The following is a 20,580-nucleotide window of genomic DNA, read 5'->3' as shown; positions in this document are numbered from 1 at the left end:
AGGAAGGATGAGGTAAAAAAGAGATGAGAAACCAAGAGCTAAAGTAGAAAGATGCTGGACAACCTGAAGACCCTGACCTAAGCCCCAGAATGGTCTAACCTGCAGAAGTAAACATATATCATTGAACACACTGAACATTAAATTGTCCATATCTATGTGTCTTCTCTATTAAGAGTATTAGTGTTTACAAATCTCCTCAAAGCATGTACCTGTAGGAAAGCCTTCAAATCCTACCTGTGCCCAAACAGCTGAACTGCAAGCCCAGAGCTCTAGATTGTATGCTTAACATCCCATGGAGTTGGCAGATAGCACTGTTCTAGCGTGCATAGTGCAAGTAGGATGCATGCATAGTCTCATTTTAGTGACAGACAAAGTGCCCACACCCAAGAAGGGAGCCAGAGGATCCAAGGAAGGGAGAGTGCAGCTGGCTCTCATTAAGGAAAGCTTAAGAGCTTCTTGATTGGGAACCCAAACACAGGACCCTCAGGACTGTTTGATGGAAGGAGCTCAAACAGGGTTGGACATCAGATGGTGCACATAAAACAACTGCTTCTAATTAGTCTTCTCAGACCTACCACCTCCAAAAATGGTCCTCCTTCCTCAAAGACCTCTGGCATTTAAGCTGTTTCTGTAGAGGATGGAAAGGATCATAGGATCATAGAATGGTTTGGGTTGGAAAGGGACCTTTAGAGGTCATCTAGTCCAGCACCTCTGCAATGAGCAGGGACATCTTCAACTAGATCAGGTTGTTCAGAGCCCTGTCCAGCCTGACCTTGAATGTTTCCAGGGATGGGGCATCTACCACCTCTCTGGGCAACCTGTTCCAGTGTTTCACCACCCTCACTGTCATTATTAGGGTACCGAGGCGTAAGTAACCTTTCACATGAGTGCATCTCTCTCCCCTCAGCTGACGTTTAATGGACACTGACACACGAGTCACACCATGGAGCGTACATCTTTCATCAGCTCTGAGTTCATCTAGGAAGAGAAAGTTTGAGTGAAGTTGAAATTTCAGCTCCAGGGTCGAACACATTCTTTCAGAGACAGAATGCAGCATCAAGAGATATGTTGTTATTACCAGTAAAAACACAAAAGAACACTATCAAGAATTATAGACAGAAGAGACAGGCAGAGATGTAAATAACACAATGTAAGTATTTATTCAGACAGTTAAATTTACACAACTTATGCTTCTCCAGTGAATTCATATATTGGACCAGTGTCTGGTCTCACCAATAGTGAATTAAATTAGGAATGATTTAATTCAACCAAGTGGGATCATATCAGATTTACATCTGTGGAAAAATGCGCAGTTTGGCTCATCATGTTCAAAATAATAACTGGGTAGTTTGGAGAAATAAAAATGAGTTTTCAGTTCCAAAAAAAATAGAGTAGATCAGAAAAGTAGCATCCTTTTTTCAAGCACTGCAAGGACCAATTCTGACAGCAATCCCAGTGAAAACTTCCATTAAAAAGAAAAGCAAAAGTGATTCTCATTTCAAGTACCTTCCCCTCACCCTTCTCCAAATTATGCTGACACTTAAATATTCTCCTTCTGGACAAGTCACAAATGATCCCCAGAAGGGAGACTTTCTTGTGTTTCATCTCTCTCACCAAGACAAGTAGAAGTGTGAGAAAATTGGGAAAGATATCATAAATGCCAAAAGCAACTAAGCATCAAAGTTGACAAGGGACAGAGTGGTCTACTATATAATGAACAGATAGACCATTAAGGATCAACTCACACATAAGAACTTATATTTATGAGCACATATGGCAGATTTATAACGGCATATTGGAAATATGCAGCTTGTTTTTGTTACAATAAAACCTGTTCCCATTCCAACAGCTTCAGCAGGCTGTAGATCAGGATCCTTTATAAATAAGGACACAGGAGTGCTGCATCCCAGTATAGGTTTCACAGAACAGTATTCCCTGTTCTCAGAGAATGCTCTCAAAAATAAACAAGGAAATGATCCCTTAGCTGGCTAAGCTAAAGCATCCTGACTGCAACAGCATCTGCTTCACAATATTTTGTTTCAAATGCAATGTGGTCCTTACAAAGCTCTAGCTGTATTCCTAGCATCTGCAGATTACCTGCTGGGAATACTGAATAAAACCCAATTTGGATTTTGCTACAACAGTGTTGTGTAACAAAGTACAGACACATGTCAAAAGCACGCTTTTCTGGAGAAGATTAACTGGTTTAATTCCTGCTCTCTTGGGATCTTATTTTTCTGTGTATATGCCTACGTAGTGACGGAGAATTCAGCCTCATGGCACAAACTGGTAAAGCAAGCTCCACTAATGCAAAAACCATGCCCAACACAGCTGCTTGGACCTTCTTTCCATTGGTGTCTCTGGCCCAGAACCACCACGCAAGTCTAAGGAAGTTTTCTTACTGGACATTGCATGCTGGCAGCTGACAGAGCAGTACATCATTGCAAGTAAATCTTCAACTGGTCTCAGATTTCCATCAGTTTAAAACTGAAGACTTTCGCTCTGGCATTCAAAGCTGTGTACAGAGCCACAGCTCAAGAGCAAACACTGGTAACATTGCCACAATATAGTTTTTTAGAGATAATACGCCACATACACTGGCAATACAGCTATCATGCTATAGCCATAGTTCCCTCAAATTAGATATATGTTTAGGATTAATACATTACAGTTATTTGCAAACATGAAATTAATTGATCTTCGAGCACTGTCATTCCTACGGAAAACACAGGTCACATCTACAACTGGGCATGGTACAGAGACCCAGAATGAGCTATCTGGGCTAGTGCTCTGCAGCATGAGCAGGACAGACCAGGTCAGGCATGAAGTGGTGTGCCCACATTTGGGTGAAGCCAAAACAAACAAAAAAATCTGTGAAGAGGTTGTGCATGTAGATTTAGCACGTAAAGAAGTAACTGAAGCACCCCTGTCACCTCTTGGTGTATCCGCCCCTGAAAGTAAACTGTCACCAAATGTAAGAGTTGCAGGCTGTAAATTTAAGAAAAGGTTGATACAGGTTTGAAACACATGGTCTATGAAATAATATCTTAATCATACAGCTAAGCCATCTCCCTGCTTTACCTGGGTTAAATGCTGGTCTCTTTATACAAAAACATATTCTGAGAGACAATGGGATAAATTTTCAGTATGTTCATCAACTACTTTTACGGTCAGGAATTCCACGGCCTTGATTGCTTAATAATTAAATTTAATCATTAAAAAAAAAAAAAAAAAAAGAAGGGAAAAAAACAACCACGTAATCAAGTCCAGTGTATTAGCATGAAAACTGTGATCAGAAGAGTTTGCAATAACTCATGCAAAGTTATATTAATGACCAGCTGATTAATTCTGGTTGCTCTTTAAGTGCCTGCAAATCTTTCAAGCAATTGTGATTGTATATATCAGAACTGTGAAAGCCCAAATTCACAGGCAAGCCCTAGGCAACTCAAAAGTTGGCTTATTTCCTTTCTCAAGGACAAAACTCTTTAGCTCTTCATTGCCTTCTTTCATTTCTTGTTCACAGATCTACCAAACTAAAGGCAGTGACTTTACTAGGAGCAAGTGGCACTAGGCTCAGGAGAGGAAGAGAGTAACTGGAGGCACATTTGTTACTCTTACTTTCAGTAACACAGGAAAAAGAATTACCACTGCTATTTACTACCAAAGACACCAAATACTCAGCAAACAAGTGAACAAGAACAAGTCTGTGAACAAATCTAAGAGAGAACTACATGTCAAGGGTACATGCCATGGGTCCAGTGTAAACCAGGAGGAATTTCATACAGATACACAACTCCTGTTGCAAAATGCTAAAACAGGATTATTCAAGTTGGAATTGAGACCTTCAAACACATGGTTAAATTCAACCCTCTTATAATTCAGCCCTCAAGACCCTTTCAAACCCACTGATAGCAACAGAGTATATGAAAGTGTAATGCATATATTATCAGTTTCAAAGGCTTTTGGAAAGAGAGGAAAACTCTAGCATAGTTATAATCTCTCTCTCTCTCTGAAATTAGCTAAAGCAGCTGCCCAAATGACTATCAGCCAATTCAGAAAGTGTTCAGCTGTTCCTCCAAAGTAGGGACTGTGGCCTGGGGTTGGACGGAAACAAACTGGGGTCAAGCAGAGGATGTGCCAAGCATTTCTGTGCACTGTGGTTAATCAAACAGCACACAGTATGTCTACAGCTTAGTTTGGACCATAGGCTCCATCGCACGGATGTGGACACTAGGAAGGCAGAACCAGGAGAGAGGTAGCTCCCTGCTGCAGTTGTCTTCATGGAATTTGATATTCAAGTAGAAATCGCCTGTGTAGAGAAAGAGAAGTGCTCCAAAGTACACAGAGTCTTTGGTCGGCTTCACCTGGAAAAGAGAACGTGCAAATCAGTATAACTAAACCAGTAACAAAACAAAATCATTGTACTTCACAATTCAGTAGCTCCTTCAATTGGTCTCAGAGTACTCTATATTCACATCTCAATATTGCCTTCACACAAAAAGGAATAAAGATCTTGTCCTTATTCTAGCAATGGTAAAACTGGAGCATTGAAAATTAAATCCTGTGTCATTTTCTCATGCAGCAAAGCTGTGGCACAACTCAAGCCAGAATACAGAACAGTGTTGGCTTAAGGCAGATGTCACTCAAAATCTTTCCTTAGACTGCATTTATCAACACCTATATTAAAGGTCTAAATCATGTCTTTGAATTCATGTTAAACACATGGTTAAACACCATTTAACAACTCAGCAATAACTAAATGTATCCTCACTTATTATTCAGACACAATCTGACTGCAAATTCTAATCAGGAATCTTTAATATCCACTATCATTGAAATAATTAAGTTTAGCAAGGAACATCCCATGAAAAGTAGCCACCTTGATTTAACTTGTCCAAATTAAATACAGAGTTCACACTGTTCCTACATTTATATCTCCCTTCATCACAAAACCATTTACAATTCATATCTTTACAACAAATAATGCATTTCAGTCCATCATTTTGGCAACACACTTAAGTAATTTCTAACTTTTACTGTTCAGCACGTGATAAAGTTTTACTATCTGCTTCCACAAGATGTTAAATCCAGTTTCAGGGTGCCTAGAATTGGGTTGAAGTTGCTGCAGATGCAAAACACAGAACCAGCAGAAAACCATTCCACTGGATGGAATTTATTCAAAAAATTGTGAAAAGGCAACCTCACCGCAACAGAAAAGACCCAATAAAGGGCACCTGATGCTTCTCAGTACTGGTCTTCCCTCAGCCAAGACCATCTTACCAGTTCAGTTCTGCTTTCTGGACCCTGAAACCATCAACTGAAGATATACTCATGGGGTCATCCCTACTTTCACAGGTAGGCCCGTGGCCATGTATTTTCTTTTTTGCCTTACTTCTCATTGGTAATGGGCTTTTCTTTGGTCACCTCCAAACACTTTGGTGTCCATCATGTTACAGAGCCCAGCATTGATTCTAAATGACAGTGTGACATACCACTGGTCAGCCAAGCTGAGACCCAAGCTCAAACATAACAGAAAGTTTGGTGTTTGATCCAAAAGCACTGAGCTGTCTGGATATGCTGGACTTGATCGGATTCAGAGGGAGAATACCTTTGCAAGGGACATCACTAGGAACCGATGGGACATTACCACCTGGAACAGTGAAGGGATGAGGCTAAGGCTTCAAGACAGGTTATCAGAATTCTTCATGACTATAAAAAATTTGGTTATATGGTCAACCAGGACGATGTGATATTAACTGGGAATGTGTCTATGGACACCCTTTGCTAAAGGGTATCTTGCCATTGCATAGGAAGACCAGAACAAGGATGATGACTAGACCATGGGGCGGGGCAGGGGGGAGAGACAAATCACTAGAAAAAGTTTCCAAGGGTGTGGGGCACCTCAGGAATATGCCAGAGAGCTGATAATTGCCACCACCGCTAGTGAGGGAAGTTCTCTGTAGCTTTCAGATGTGAAGGGAATGAGCTGTTTGTTTCTGTTTTCTCCTATTCTAGGTTTTTTTTGGACCTTCATTGCTGGGTCCTTTAGCCAGCAGACATGCATCCTGTATAGTCCCCTGGGGGTATCGGGCTTCTTTCTTGAACCTCCCACAATTTCTGCTCTGGCACAGGGGCCTGTCTGTTCACAACCAGCAACTCCATCAGAGCTGGCAGAGTGCAGGATTCCTTTGGCTTTGGTGCTGAGCCTTTTGCTGACCTACGGCAAACTTCCATCAGCATCATATCATCCCCGTGAGCGATCAGAGCAGCCGCAGCTGTTCTCCTGACCCCTGTCCTTGGCACCTCCCCTCCTTGCTGGCTACAAGTTCTTGCCCTCTGGCATTGCATCTGGACATGCAGAAAAAACTCAAGCAGTCTCCCCTCTTGTTTCCTTCCCCTCCTCCTGAGGCTGCCTGCCTTATTTCTGCCTCACTGGGACTGATGCAGACTTGCATCCAGAGAAGGACAGAGGCAGGCACTACTGCCAGCAATGGGTGGAGGCAAACAGCAAATGAAGCCTCCTTAAGACCCATACCTTCTTCAAGCTCCCAGTCCATTTTTCGTAATCTAGCTGCATCATGAAGAAATATCTGTAAGAGCATTAATCAGAGCCCTTGACAAGCAGGAAGATGGCTTCAGGCACATCAGCATCAACACTTGTTTGAAGTTCTGCCTACATGGTTGCTTGTTCCTCTTGCCTTTACAGCACAAGTCTCTGCACCAGTCACCAGTTTCGTCATCGTAAGTGAGAAAAGCCAGCAAGGCAGGTAGTGGTATGTGTCCTGTTCTGCATGCAGCCCATCTCCCTGTGTGTAGTATGCACAGACCAGACAACAACATTCATGGTTTGGGTCCTATCCACATTTGTATGGCCACTCGTACAACCACTACTCTAATCAACACTTGTGGTTTGGGAAGGAACAGGGAAGCAAAAGTAGCTTGAAATCTTTGCACTGTTGAGATGCAAGTGGCTTTGCAAGAGTTACAAGAAGTTTCTTCCAAAATAGTAACTAATGTTGGAAAGTAAGGCTGCTTTTCTAGTGGGGCTGCCTACAAACATTCCCAGAAGATCACAAGTACATCAGCAGCAGCCAAGTCATTAGAGGGCCAGATCCAATCTGACTAGTATACTAGGTACAGGACTAATTTTGGGGCTAAGCCACCTACATTTAGGTGGCTCTCTGCACACTAGGTATCCAAGCTGCTACTGCAGTGAGAAGACATCTAGTCAATGCAGCCAGTGCAGCAAACACAGAATGGTCTAACTAACCAGCCTATAGCGTGAGGATACAGTTCCCTGAACATAGGCACCTCGTGACATATGGGATGACCTAAGGCACTGAGACATCTGCACAGGGCTGGCACGATTTACAGGATGATTTACAGTATTTCTGGCAGTAGGTGGAGGCCAGGTGGGATACCCACAGCACTTAAATGATGGTAGACACCTACTTTTAGGCAACTGAATCTCACCTCTGGTGTTTATGTTAGTGTAAGCCATGTTCTACCGGCTGAAGACTACATCTTCATCAACTAATGGGAGCTTATCTGGCCAGCATCCACAGTAACATTTACTCATTCAGATGTCTCAGACTGGAACTGAATCCACCCAAATGTCTGTAAAGTGGATGTCCACATCTGAGCCAGCTGTTCAACACAAGAATTCATCTGATCAAATGTAGAATGAGGTAAAATATCCCCTAAACTCCATCAACCCTGATGACTTGCTCTCCACTGCCTGTGAAGGGAGCTCAGGGTGACTTGTTCAGATGCACACACAAGTCAGACATTTTCCTGCCGTAGCTGACAGTACACACCATCCCACAGATTGCAATGCACGATCCAGCCAACCTGCGAGAAACATGAAGATCACATACTCATGCCAGATCCAGATCAAATTTGTATTGTCATTTGATCTAGCAGGTCTGGTAGTGTCACCACCTAGATATGTAGTTATATGTTGTGCCGATCTGGGATGCTGTTGAATATATGCTTGCTGAGTCAAGTCGGAGTTGAAGCAGATTACTAAAAGTCCACCAGATCGTGGAAACCAAAGATGGTAAGCTTCTATCCCAGAAAAAAATTACTGAAGAATCAAGAAAAAAATGCCCACATCACTTCTCTGTTCCACTGAGACAGAAGAAAAATTAAGTTTCTAGCTCCATCCTAATCCTTCCCTGACTCAGGCTACCATGTGGGACTGTGATTGCTTAGAACTAATTACTACTTATTTATACTGCTGTAGTACTTAGGGAGCTCAGTTGGAGATTAGGGCTAGTGCCAGCTACCGTTCGCTGCCCCAAAGAGTTTACAGTGCGAGTAAAACCATGCCAAGAAAACTAATTTGTTCCAGATGGGCCACAGAGGACCTGCCAGAAGTGAGCAAATGTTCATCATAGCTTCTGAGCTGATTCAAAATGACCATCTACTAATGAATTTCTCCTCATCTCCAACTACCAATCACTTGAGCTAGTATGTGATAACACACACAGGAAAGAAACCTGCTTGAGAATAGTAATGGCAAAAGCAGGAAAAACAAGGAAAGATGAATTGCTGGTAGTTACAGGAATCTCCATAGAAGATAATTTTTTTGTTTTTAATTTGGCAAGAAGCAACTCTGATCAACTAGTTAGTCAAAAAACCAACATTGATAAGAACAAAGAATTTTCAATAATATGTCTAATGCTAAACTTCAGGTTGTAAATTGAGATAAAAAATAAATCAATGCAATTTATTTTAATGGGCGGGGATCCACCATGTTATCTCATGTTTCAAAACCCACACAGAATAAAAATGTCTACTATATGAATGATAACTGATGAATTCACTTTTCATGTTAAATACTGACATAGAACGGTAAGGTTAAACGAATTAGAAGTTGTGCTTAAAAATAAAGATTTCATTTAATTTAAAATGCACGGAAATATCTCAATATCCTTTAAAATTTTCAGTAAAAGAATTTGCTTTTTGAAGTAGTATATCCCAGCAGAGACTTTGTGACACAGACCCAGATTGCTGCATTGAATTGAAGAGCACAAAAGTGAATAAGCACTCATGATGTTACTTCCAAGATAAAGCATCTAATGCAGACTTCAAGCTGCAAGAAAATAAAATACGAAATTGTATGACTTTTACCCTTTAAACAATTTAAATTCATACTGCGAAGCAGCATGGACATGCTGAAAATTCCAGTATATATCCCTTGCCTTCCAGATAGCAGCAGAAACTGATTGGAAACTTTTCAGTCTGGAAACAAAAATAATTGTGATTTGCTGAGCATCAGGCTGAATATAAAACTAACATTTAGGAAAGCAGAGGGGGTTTAGGTTTTGTTTGTTTTTTCCCCAGAGAAATCACATTCAGTTGAGCACCAATAATGTAGTTTCTGCATCAGCATGACAACAGACCAAATTTTCAGGGCATGAGAATTATCTTCTCTTGCTGTAATACCTGATGCTCCCAGTTGTTCTTGACCATACACTACTGACATGCCAAACCATACGTTAGTTCTCCATCCTTCCTCCCACCCAGCTCTGCAGCACAATAAATCATGTCACCACCTCCTTGCCAGTGTTAGTGTAAAGTCAGCCCAATTAGCTCAAACTGCTGACGAACATAGTTTTTGCTAAACTGGCCAACTTTACACGAAAACAAATGCTCACACCATCTCTCCCACTGGGTTTGCTGGGAAGAGGGAGCATCTTCCCACAGAGGGGCAGAAACAAGCAGCTGGGAAACGGTAGCATCTCAAGTCACCTCCATTAAACAAACAAAATAATTGTTTGCCCATAACCTCAGTTTATAAAAATAATGGGCACATGTTTAATAGCTTTGACAGAGCAGAACTGACTTACACCAGCAGGGAATCTGGTCCAGTGTCTCAGATTTAATTTATAAAAAAGAGAAACTCTACATCTCTTTCATCTCACCTAACCATGAGCTTCTTCAGTTTCTTAACCAGCGTCTGTCTGAATTTCTGCCAAACTCAGAGCATGAACACAATTCTGAGTATGTTCGCTCTCCCCTAAAGCATCAGATGCACAAACCAGGACTTTCTTCTTGTCCCCAAAACAGGTACAGCTTTCTGAAATCTTTTTTCCATTACTGAATTAGTTATTACGGCGGATGAAAGGGCCTCTGATAGCATTAGATACACTGTTTGAAGAATTTTCTTCCATGAATAGGACTCTATGCCTCAAAGAAATATGACTAAGCATTTTCTCTAGGAGCCTGTGTAGGACAAGTATCAATACTACATACAGTGAAATATAATACTTCTTGTCTAAGAGGCAACATTTTCTTCATTTCACCTTTTTGGATGAAAGGGAGGACAAATAGCAGAAAACAACTCTATTTTTAACTTATTGGGGATTGTGTTTACAGGAGAGATGTCACAATACTGAACAATGGGGCAAAAGTGGGGGCCGTAACGTATGAGAAGGCTGCCTGGGCAGTCACAAGAGATGTGACCTCCTGACTTTTTGCCCCATAGGAGACTCAATCAGAAGGTAAGAATATATCACACTGACATCTCCCTTTTCCTTCATTATCCTGGAGGGTCAGGCCCTTCAGCAGTTGAGCATCCAAATGCTGCCACTCTGATTAAAAAATCCACATTGTCAGAGAGTCAAAGAAAGCCATCTCTTGATTATTTCTGTTGACATATTTAAATTATTCAGCTAAGAATATAGTTAGCCCCCATTAAAATTCAGGTTGATGGTGTATTCCATGCTCATTAGCTTTTTGAAATATTTTCTTCCCATGATGCATAATTGAAAAATATGCATGGTGACTATCCCTGTGGTTAACCTTTAATTTCTTTCTTACTAAGGTTCACAATATATATATTCAGTTTTGACAGGTACATTTTATTAGCAATCCAAAGAGCTGACCTAAGCAAAGGTCCTAAGCACTATCCCAAGCACTCACCCTCTTCTTCATGTTTATTTTATAAGTTACCAGAAATACTGCTTATTCCACTCTGCAGCACTGTCTGTATGTTTTTCATTCCTGTTTTTTTGTTGTTGCGTTTTTTAGGGGAAGGATGCGGAAGAGAGTAGTTTTATCTGTATTTTCAATGTCTTGCCTTAGAAGCAAAAAGCTCCTAGACTTGAATTTTCTACAGAAGAAATTGAGAGAAAAATAAAAATCCTAATTGTTCTAAAAAGGGACTTTTTTGTCTCCTTTAAGCGTGTTTTCTACTTTACGGTTTTGTAAGAGCATGCTAAACGACAAAGAAATGAAGCAGCTCATCAGTTTGGTCATTAATGTTTAGCATTTTCTTTTTGCAGTCTGTTGCATTTCCTCAGGACCTGACTAAAAGTGATTTGCTGAGTTCCTTGGCTCAGCCTGGGGAATATTTCTTATGGAGTAAAGAGAAAAAGTTACTTAAAATCTATTACTTCAGGCTGCACTGGATGGCTCAAGGGACTGGCAATATGGTATTAAACATTTTATCTAGGTTACCCATTCACATTTACTCAGGTCTGGAGTGACCAAAAGTTACTGTCTCTGATAGTTCACTAGTGGTCTACATGATAGGAAATTACAGTCTTAAACCATTTCAGAGAGATGATTCTATACCCCCCAAACTTAAAAGCACCTTTAGCAATAGCTGCCATAATCAAGGTGCTTTCCAAAAATTAATCTGCCTTAAAATGAACAATGGAATAATGAAGCCATTTTCTGCAAATGCATGTAATCCGGAATCATGATACATCTGATAGAAAGACTTACTGAGTCGATGTAGAAGGTATTGGATCCCACAAAGGTGATAGCATCTTGAAGCTCATAGTTGTGCACCCCATTTTGATAATCCTGGTAGGGTGTCACAGTGAGAGCAAAGGGCCCCACGCTGTGTTTGCTCCAGTTGGTCAGCTTCACCTCCAACGGGATGGGGTCTCCCACTTTGCAATTCACCACGATATCACAGTCGCATAGTTTGCCGTCAACAAGGATATCTGCAAATGAAGAACACAATTCCACATTATGCTGGACTCCTGCTTCAGAAACTTTACTGATCTCAAGAAGAAACTTAACAAGAAAAGGTAACCTCCATGAAACCGACAGCATATGACAAATAACCTTAAGAAAGAAAACCCAACGCTGTAGTGCTGTGTAGAGTAGTGTTGCAGGGAAACAACTTGCAAAAACTAGTTCATGAAGGTCTGGTACCTGTCCACAGCTGTTGAAAGAGCTATGAAAAATCCCAATTACGATCTACACACAAGCACCAAAAGATATTTTTTTAACCTCGTCCCTTGAAGGCCAAAGCCACAGACAACTTCTCATGCTTCTCCTGCAAATCAACAGCATCAGGTGAAGGGAAATACAAACAGGACCCATCAATATAAATGGTAGCTAGATAGATTCAGGGCTTGATGCCCACGTTCACATGTTACAGCCAGAATAAATCCTCCTGTATGGAGGTGACCTTTTGAAGCAGGACAAACACTGCCAGAATTTGCAATGTAATACATATATTAAAGGAAAAAAGGGATTTTAGAATTATACATCAGTACTACAAGCTTGTTCACTCTTTGCACTTTAATTCATTCTGGGATTTCTATTTCTAACTTTCTACTTTTCTTTCCCTTACTGGGATAGCAGAAAATACAAAGCCTCTAAATTGGTTACTGCTGGGACAATGACAGCCAGAGTAATGTGTCCACTAACCTTGCCCATTTGCTTATACAGAACCAAAATGTTTCATTATCAACACACTATGAAATTGCTAGTCCAATTCCCTGCTCTGAAAGGGTTCCCAGTTGTACAGTATTACTCTATTTTTCAGATGAGGGTTATCTCTGATGCACTATTAATACAGAAACATTTCTATTTCACTATGGGTTCATGTTCAGAGATAAGAGGAAGCCCTGGGCACAGGTAAGAAAGCATCCTCTGTGTGAATACCTATTCCCACAATCTCATATGCCCATGAGGCGTTTCGATCACTCCAGCTCCTCCTCAGTCGCTTGCCTTATGGCATACAGCATATTGTTCCTCTCCCAACAGCGTCAGATTTACATTAGTAATATCTGCTCTTCAAGAAAATACACTATTTTTACATTTCAGGGGCTTTCACAGAAAAAAAAAACAAAAACAAAAACAAAAACAAAAACAAACCATTTTACACTAAAGTGATTTTTTTTTTTTTTTACTTATTTTTGTTTTGTTTGTTGCCTTTGTCAAAAACCTATGAAATTATGTATGTTCTTGTGATGCCCTTTCATCTGGAAAACTGAACAAGCCTTAGCATAGCAGCTGGAACAGAAAAAAACACACTAGTACTGAAGAAGAAACAAGTTCAGAAAGGGACATTTATTCCAGAGGTCAGGTCAGCAAAGCTGAGCTACCCAGATGAAAATATCTCCTTGACCAAAGCTGCCCAAATGCAGCAGCAAGTCCCAGGTACAAGTGGCTGGGCAGAGCAAGCACAAAGCAACCCTGCAGTGCTCAAGCTGCAGCTACCCAAACCCCATGACGGTGTCCCAGTTTGAATAGTCCCCATGTCAAAACTTTCCTTTCCAAAGGAGGTGCCCAGTTTTTGACGAGAGCACTGGTGAGGCCACACCTGGAGTTCTGTGTTCAGTGCTGGGCTCCTCAGTACATGAGACACATAGACAGACTTGGAGAGAGTCCAGTGAAGGGCCGTGAAGAGGATTAGAGGACTGGAGCATCTCTCCAACCAGGAAAGGCTGAGAGAGCTGGGACTGTTCAGCCTAGAGAAGACAAGGCTCAAGGGGATCTCATCAATGTATGTAAATATCTGAAGGGAGGGGGCAAAGAAGATGGAGCCAGGCTCTTTCCAGTGGTGCCCAGTGACAGGATCAGAAGTAATGGGCACAAACTGAAACACAGGAGTGCCCTCCGAACATCAGGAAATACTTTTTTTTTTTCTGTAAGGATGACCAAGCACTAGCACAGGTTGCCCACAAAGGCTGTGGAGTCTCCACCCTTTGAGATAGTCAAAAGCTGTCTGGACACGTTCCTTGGCAAGTGGCTCTAGGTGGCCCTGATTGAGCAGGAGGTTGGACCAGGTGACCTGCAGAGGTCCCTGCCAACTTCAACCATTCTGTGATTCTGTTAAAGGAAGCTATAATCACCACTACATTTTAGGAAAGGGATAGACAAGCTGTTTGGCATTGTATTTCTTTTGCAATAGCACACTCTAATGTTATCGGCTCTCCTGCCCAACATGATCAAATTGCTTCTTGCAGAACTGCCCTAAGATTGTGGAGGTGAAGTAGTGGTTATAATGGTATCCCATTATCTGGGATTAACTGACCTGAATTTTTCAAAACACAAAAATGTGTGTGTGTGTATAATTTTTATGCTTCCCAGCTTCCTGTCAAAAGAAATGAAGTCTAGTTGCTTCCTTTAAAAGAAATCCATTTATATCAACTCATTACTTTATAATAGTTTGTGTTTTCAAGCTTCTCCCTTCAAGGTAAGTGCTTTCATTAAAAAAAAAAAAAAAATTAAAAATCTTTTTTTTTTTCTGGCTCCTCCAGCCAGCGGGTCTTACAGCTGCACAAACAGTTAGCTCCCCAGACCAGCATGAACCTTCAGAAATACTCAATAAACCAAGTGGATGAATCTTTATTTTCAAGCTGCTCATCAACTTGCCTTTTAGCTTTAAAATTCAATGCTCTGCTGTAGGAATTGTAAATGAACCCTTTGCCCTCTGTCTCCACCTTTGTATCTAATAATAGCTCAGAGCACTGCTTCCTAATATCTTCATGTGAAAATAGAAAATCCAAACAAAAGGGAAGTAATTAAGTCTGGCTCAACCAGATTAATTTTCTTTCATATTCCTAAAAATTCAATTCATTTAAGATTGATTTAAGAATGTGTGTGTGCACACATGCTTGTGTACATACTGAAAGATTATTTCCTTCCCTCCCAGCGCACTCTTCCCTCCTGCAGTACTGAAGCCAAGGATCTCAATGAGATGTCAGATGAGAAAACACACATGGCTGGCATGCAAAATACTATGGAAAGGAGTGTTTAAAAACAGTCCCCTTTCATCAGAGAGAACAGCTTGGTTTGACAGGCAGTTTTATTCCCTTCCTGACACAGAAAACATCTCATGGACCATACGGATTTGCTTTAATATTTTCATCCATGAACAGAGGAAAAGCCATGTGTACAGGGTCCCATTTCTGCAGATTCAGCTCACTCACACAGATGGCATATAAAAGCTGAGACTGCTCACACCACTGCTGTGAGAGTGAATCATTATTGGCTTCAGTATACAGGAGCTCTGAATCAGAAGATACAGTCGCTAGCACAGAAGACAGTGGTGGCCATATCTCCATCCTCCAAAGATACAAGAGAAACAGTGCTTCAGAAAATTGGAAGGACCAAGTTTAATGAAAAGACTATGTATAAAGTACAGAAAAAAGGTGGAAGCATAACCTCTGACTGTCAGGGCAAAAAAAGCACAAAGACCTAGTAATCTCCTTCTAATTAAAAGTTAAATCCTTTTTAAAGCACTTTGATAAGCCAACAGAATGATGCTTTTTATTTCTTTTTCTTTTCCCTCTCTCTCCTTTCCTGCTCATTTACCTACATACAACCACAATGTTGGCATCCTTGCATGCCAACATTACCCTGAAATGCTTGATAGCCATGAAAAAAGAGACACAGTCTCTGCCATGCACCCATGAACAGGCACAGTACCACTCTATTTTATCTCTTGGACCTTCTCTAAGGAAGCAAATGTTGTCAAACACATTTTGGAAGGCAGAGGATGAAGATGATACCAGCCACTGAGAATGGTGATTGGAAAGCCTTGCTTTTTCACTGATGACCTTAGCAAAGCCTTTTAGGATCTCCATGAATTACTCCTTAAGTTGGAAAAATTACTTCAATGCCCAGTTGATAGGTGATGCTTATTGACACCACATGAAGTCTGGAACACCATTATATGAAAATAATACATGATAATTCTTATACTGTCTTTCTTTCAGGATCTTAAAACTCTCCAGAAAAGAAAATGAATGTTACCAACAGGAAGACAACCAATATTCCACAAGAAAAACATCATTAACCATCACCTGCCAGGTGTACTTCTGTCTACATCACCCAAAAGAGCAGCTTGGAAATGAATACCAAACATTATTAACATTTTGTGTTATTTACTCTGCTCATACTAACACAAAGTAACAAAGTAAGTTGTTTTTGATACTTTGTCAAGTTCCCCTGTGAGCACTCGCAACTCATTGGCTCACCTGTATGTCAAGAGTCCTGAGTCATGGCTAATTGCATTTCCACACCCAACTCCCTGTTTGCCACTGTCAAAGTTTAATTTTGGAAAACTGCATACAAATACATGTTTAATCTCAGTGGAAATGCACATTCCAGCAATGTTTATTCTTCTTGCTCAAGTTTGGGTTGATTTTAAAAAACAGGCTGGAAAGGAAGGCAGACTGTTTGCGTTCATCTTTACAGTGAGGGATGCAGAAATTTCCACTGGATATTTGTTTTTAAATTGGATGTTGAATCCCCAGCTGATGCAGATGCACTGGTCCCTGCCATTCACTGCAGCTGAGAATCTGGCTCAAGACTTTGAGTAAACTCCTCACAGAGGGATGGCTTTGCACAAACAAATAGGTCAACAAAACTCAAGGTAAGAGATACCTAAATGAGTAAATACTTCTTACATAAAAGGTAAAAATCTTCAAGCCCAGAAAAGCAAGCTTTGCTTGGCTGTATTGTGATAGGGGAATTTTAGTCAATCAACCATTTTTTTATGCTGTTAGAACTGTTCTAAAACGCTATTTTTACTCATCTTGGTATGTGAACTAGGAGAGCTGTGGTCTGAGGGGAGAGGATCAGTAACAATGCTGACACCTCTAGATAATGTCCATCAGGTACTTTGATGGAGGAAAGCCAAAGATGAAGAGCCCAAGCCAGACTTGCTGCAGTGAAAGTCTCACAGAATGATGCAGTTTTTCTGTGTTCAACAAATCTAAAGTGCTGATTAAAATGTCTGCCCAGGCCAGCTGTACTTCTAATTGTCCTAAAAGAGCAAGGAAAGGGCCAGCCACGTTGTCTGGAACGACTTTTTGTTTTTTTTTTTTTTTTCCTGCCCCCTCCTGCAGAATATTTGTTCAAGATTTTGCGAGGAACATAACAATGTAAAGAGAATTTCTTTTAGTTATTAATTTAGAAATAGGTTGAACAATTCTGTCCATTTCTGGTATTTTCTGCAGATGGAAGAAAGATCAGAATGGAGAAAAAAAACTGTAAACAGGCAAACTTTATGTACAGCACAAGCTGATCCTGCCTGTCTCCAAACAAGCAAGTTCCCTGTCCTCTCCTCTCGTGCTACGTGTAAGGCTAGCAACAGTTTTAGCAGCCTGTTATTTGAGGTTTGGTCGACTGCTTAACAGAGCTGTCTGTTGAGACAAAGGCTCCTTGAATTTTCCTGTGTCTCTCCTCCAGTATATGAACCTAAACACTGTTTCTGTTTCCTCTCTTCCCACTTGTTCTCCTTCATGTAGACCAGTTTCCTCTCATTTTCCAAACTGTTCATGCAAATTATTTACACAGAGAGATACAGCACTGGTTACGTTTGTTTGTCCATTACAAGGTCCTGCAGTATTTTCAGAGCTGAATACATCCATACAAAAGATATTTCTATGAATATAAAAACTGTGTTCCCTCTCACTCGCATCATGAAAACGGTGAACGGTTATTTAATAACACAAGAGCCTCATAGTAGTTTGCATAAAACCTTGTGTATGTGGTTTGGATCTCCTCCTCATACCAAACCTGAGCATTTTAACTTGGAATAACATCCTCATGTTCATTCATTGTTATACTGACACAATACTGAGCCAAATCCATCCCCTGCATAATTTCATTGCAATCAATTGTAACAGAGCACAGATGTATACAGATGTCTGCATTGTAACAAGTTCAAATTACAGGAATATCTCAGCTTGTCAACCACCGCTAGTCCTGTCCTAAAAAGTGCCCTTATACCCAGAGCCTGCTGATCCAAAACCCCTACGGATGTGAAGAGTTCAGCTCCTCTTTGGGTCAAGGCCCTTGGACAGGGATGAATAAAAAATACAGGAAAAGGTATGAACAAACTAGTGCAGGTTCCTGCAAGTACCAACAACCCAGAGACCTTCAGCTAACACAGGGGCACGAACCTGAAAACAAGAAAGTTGGCAGAGGATGGGATGACTGAACATGTATATAGGCTAGTGAAAGAAGCAATTGCTTTCACAAGACCTCTGAGCTGCCTAATTCCTGGCAGACTTCCCATTCCCAAACATTTTACAATTGAATTAAGGACACTTTATTCAATCCAAAAGCAATTAAAAAGAAAAACACATTTAGAATATAGTTCTAGCAACAATAAGCAATTAGTCTTTGATAACTGTGTGTGTCTTTCTATTCAGTCACTCTTTTGCAGTGGCCAGTATGCTGATGACAGATCCCGACTGCTCTGATTATCATTCTTGCAAAATTGTTATGAGTTGGTGTCTGTTCTCAACTCTGTGATGACAATGGACTGAGGATGCTGCAGCATCCCCATAGGACTCGCTTGCAAAAGGATTTTTCAACCTTGTTAATTTACACTGAGTAAGTTTTATTCCTCCAAATAAGTATAATATTTATGTCCAATTTTAATCTCCAAAAATATCCTTGGCAGACACGTGATCAGTGCTACTTGATCTTGGTTGTAAACATTTAGATGTAGTACAATCATCTTCAATTAACTCTAAATACTAGGGTCATGCTAGCCGAAAAGAGAAGCTTTAGCATGACTAGTGCTCTGGGGTTTGACAGCCTCCAGCTTCTACTTAGGATCTTAAACAGCAAACCTGAACGAGCACTAGCCACTTTTAAGAAATGAGTTGTTCAGTATAACATCTCTGGTTTTAGTGGAAGTTATTTTATTTTGCACATGTCTTTTATGATAGACATTTCTCATTCCCTATGAAACTGTTGGCACACGGAAGGCACCTGCTTGTCTCATTTCTCCTCTGGCAGCCAAGATAACCTGTCATTTGGTGACTTGCCCAATTTGCTATCAAAGTGAGAATCACTTCAGAGTTTGTACTGCTTGTGTCCAGTCCTAATCTAAATGCTCAAAGGCAGACCCCTAAAATTTTAAAATTCTCAAAGCTCTGTGTTTTCTAGTGAGCCCAAGCTCCTCTTGACTTATTTTAAAATATTCCATGACATAGCCTCAGCTTGCTTAATAGTCTAATTTCTGAATGTGGGCCAACCCCTTTTTATCTATTCATCACAAGCAGGTTTGCAGAAGACTTCTTTTCATTATCTGCTACACAGCCAGAAGGTCAGGCTGGCATACAGTGTATGCCTGTGTTTTGAAATTTCACAATCCCAGGATTTGCATGTTATTTTAGGTTATTGAAAACTTTATTTCTATAGCTTGTCTGCAGCAGGACTACTTTCAGAGCATTCTTACCCTGCCTTGTGGAAAAAAAAAAAAAAAAAAAAAAAAAAAAGGAAAGAAAGAAAAAAAAAGCCGTATATTATATTTAAACAAAACTAATCCATACTAGGATGTATCATATAACACTGCTTTTTGTATACAGGCAGCTTTGTGCAAAATCGCTGCAGGTCATAAATAACATGGCTTAACCTACGGCTTAGTGAAAGAAAATCACCTTATTCCTCACTGGTTGCATAATGAGACTTGAAATTTTCTCCTTTCTGCCATTCTGCAATGATGGATGTGAGACAAACTTCTCCCTCTGCAGAGGAGATTTTTAAAGGTCTCACGCAAACTCTGAGAGTTTGTTACTTGTGGCTGAAAAGTTAATGGTATAAAAGGAGTCTATCCCTCATGTGCTGGTTTGGGACTCTGATCTCAAAGCAGCCTAGACACTACACAGATTACAGACCTCCAGGGAGTGTTACCTGCTCTAGAAATCAGTGATAAGGATGGTGATTGTGGTACATTCCCTACAGAGACAATAGGGAGCTAGCACATGGTCACAAAAGAAGTAATGCCTCCTTAACAATTCTGTGCATGCAAAGTCAAATATGTGGATTTCACCACACAATCTACTTACCTAAACTCTCACTGAATATGGCAGTATGGAAGTGGAAACTATTTTTCTGGAATTTCTACTGTTTCAAGCGGAAACAGTATTGTCTTCATTATCCATTCAATGAGCACATGGTGCTCTGGAGTCTTAGATAAGGGGTCATACCTAACAGGTAGCTATTTTTTTAACTGCTACTTAAACTAAGTGTATGTGTAGTATTATTGTCATATTTGAGGCCTGTATGATGAAATCTGCAATGTCCTGTCTGAAGCAGAAGGAACTCAAATGCGGATTAGAAGAGAAGAGATGAGACAGAAGGTATCTCCACACCCAGATGTATAGAGACACAGGGGCAGGATGGTTTAAGAAAGCAAAAAAAGTGATACTGATTATTTAAAGAAAAATGGTGAGTACACGACACATTTCCATGCTTGTCTTAAAAAGGAACCGTGAAATATTGCATGAGATGTCCAGGCCACAAGAATTTTTGTGTCCTTGTAGAGCAGCCAAACCCTGGCACAAGATAATATATAACACC

At 40.5% G+C, this 20,580-nt stretch overlaps 1 protein-coding gene across 4 annotated transcripts in view; it reads right to left on the bottom strand.

Annotated features, from left to right (window-relative positions):
• Positions 1-1,137: 1,137 nt before the first annotated feature.
• The window catches only part of TRAPPC9 (trafficking protein particle complex subunit 9), a 518,594-nt gene continuing 499,151 nt past the window's right edge, over positions 1,138-20,580 (bottom strand). For all 4 annotated transcript variants that reach the window (XM_042785807.1, XM_042785806.1, XM_042785809.1 and 1 more), the window contains 2 exons: positions 11,737-11,960; positions 1,138-4,364 (listed from right to left, as the gene is read on the bottom strand). In XM_042785807.1, the coding sequence (XP_042641741.1) occupies positions 4,185-4,364; positions 11,737-11,960 (404 nt within the window). In that variant the 3' untranslated portion in view covers positions 1,138-4,184. The remainder of the gene's footprint in view (positions 4,365-11,736; positions 11,961-20,580) is intronic.

Source organism: Tyto alba, unplaced genomic scaffold, assembly GCF_018691265.1.
Source record: "Tyto alba isolate M040663 unplaced genomic scaffold, T.alba_DEE_v4.0 Super-Scaffold_9, whole genome shotgun sequence".
In the NCBI taxonomy this organism is placed as follows: Eukaryota; Metazoa; Chordata; class Aves; order Strigiformes; family Tytonidae; genus Tyto; species Tyto alba.
The sequence above is the reverse complement of the archived record's forward strand: the minus strand, read 5'-3'. Positions and strand labels throughout refer to the sequence as shown.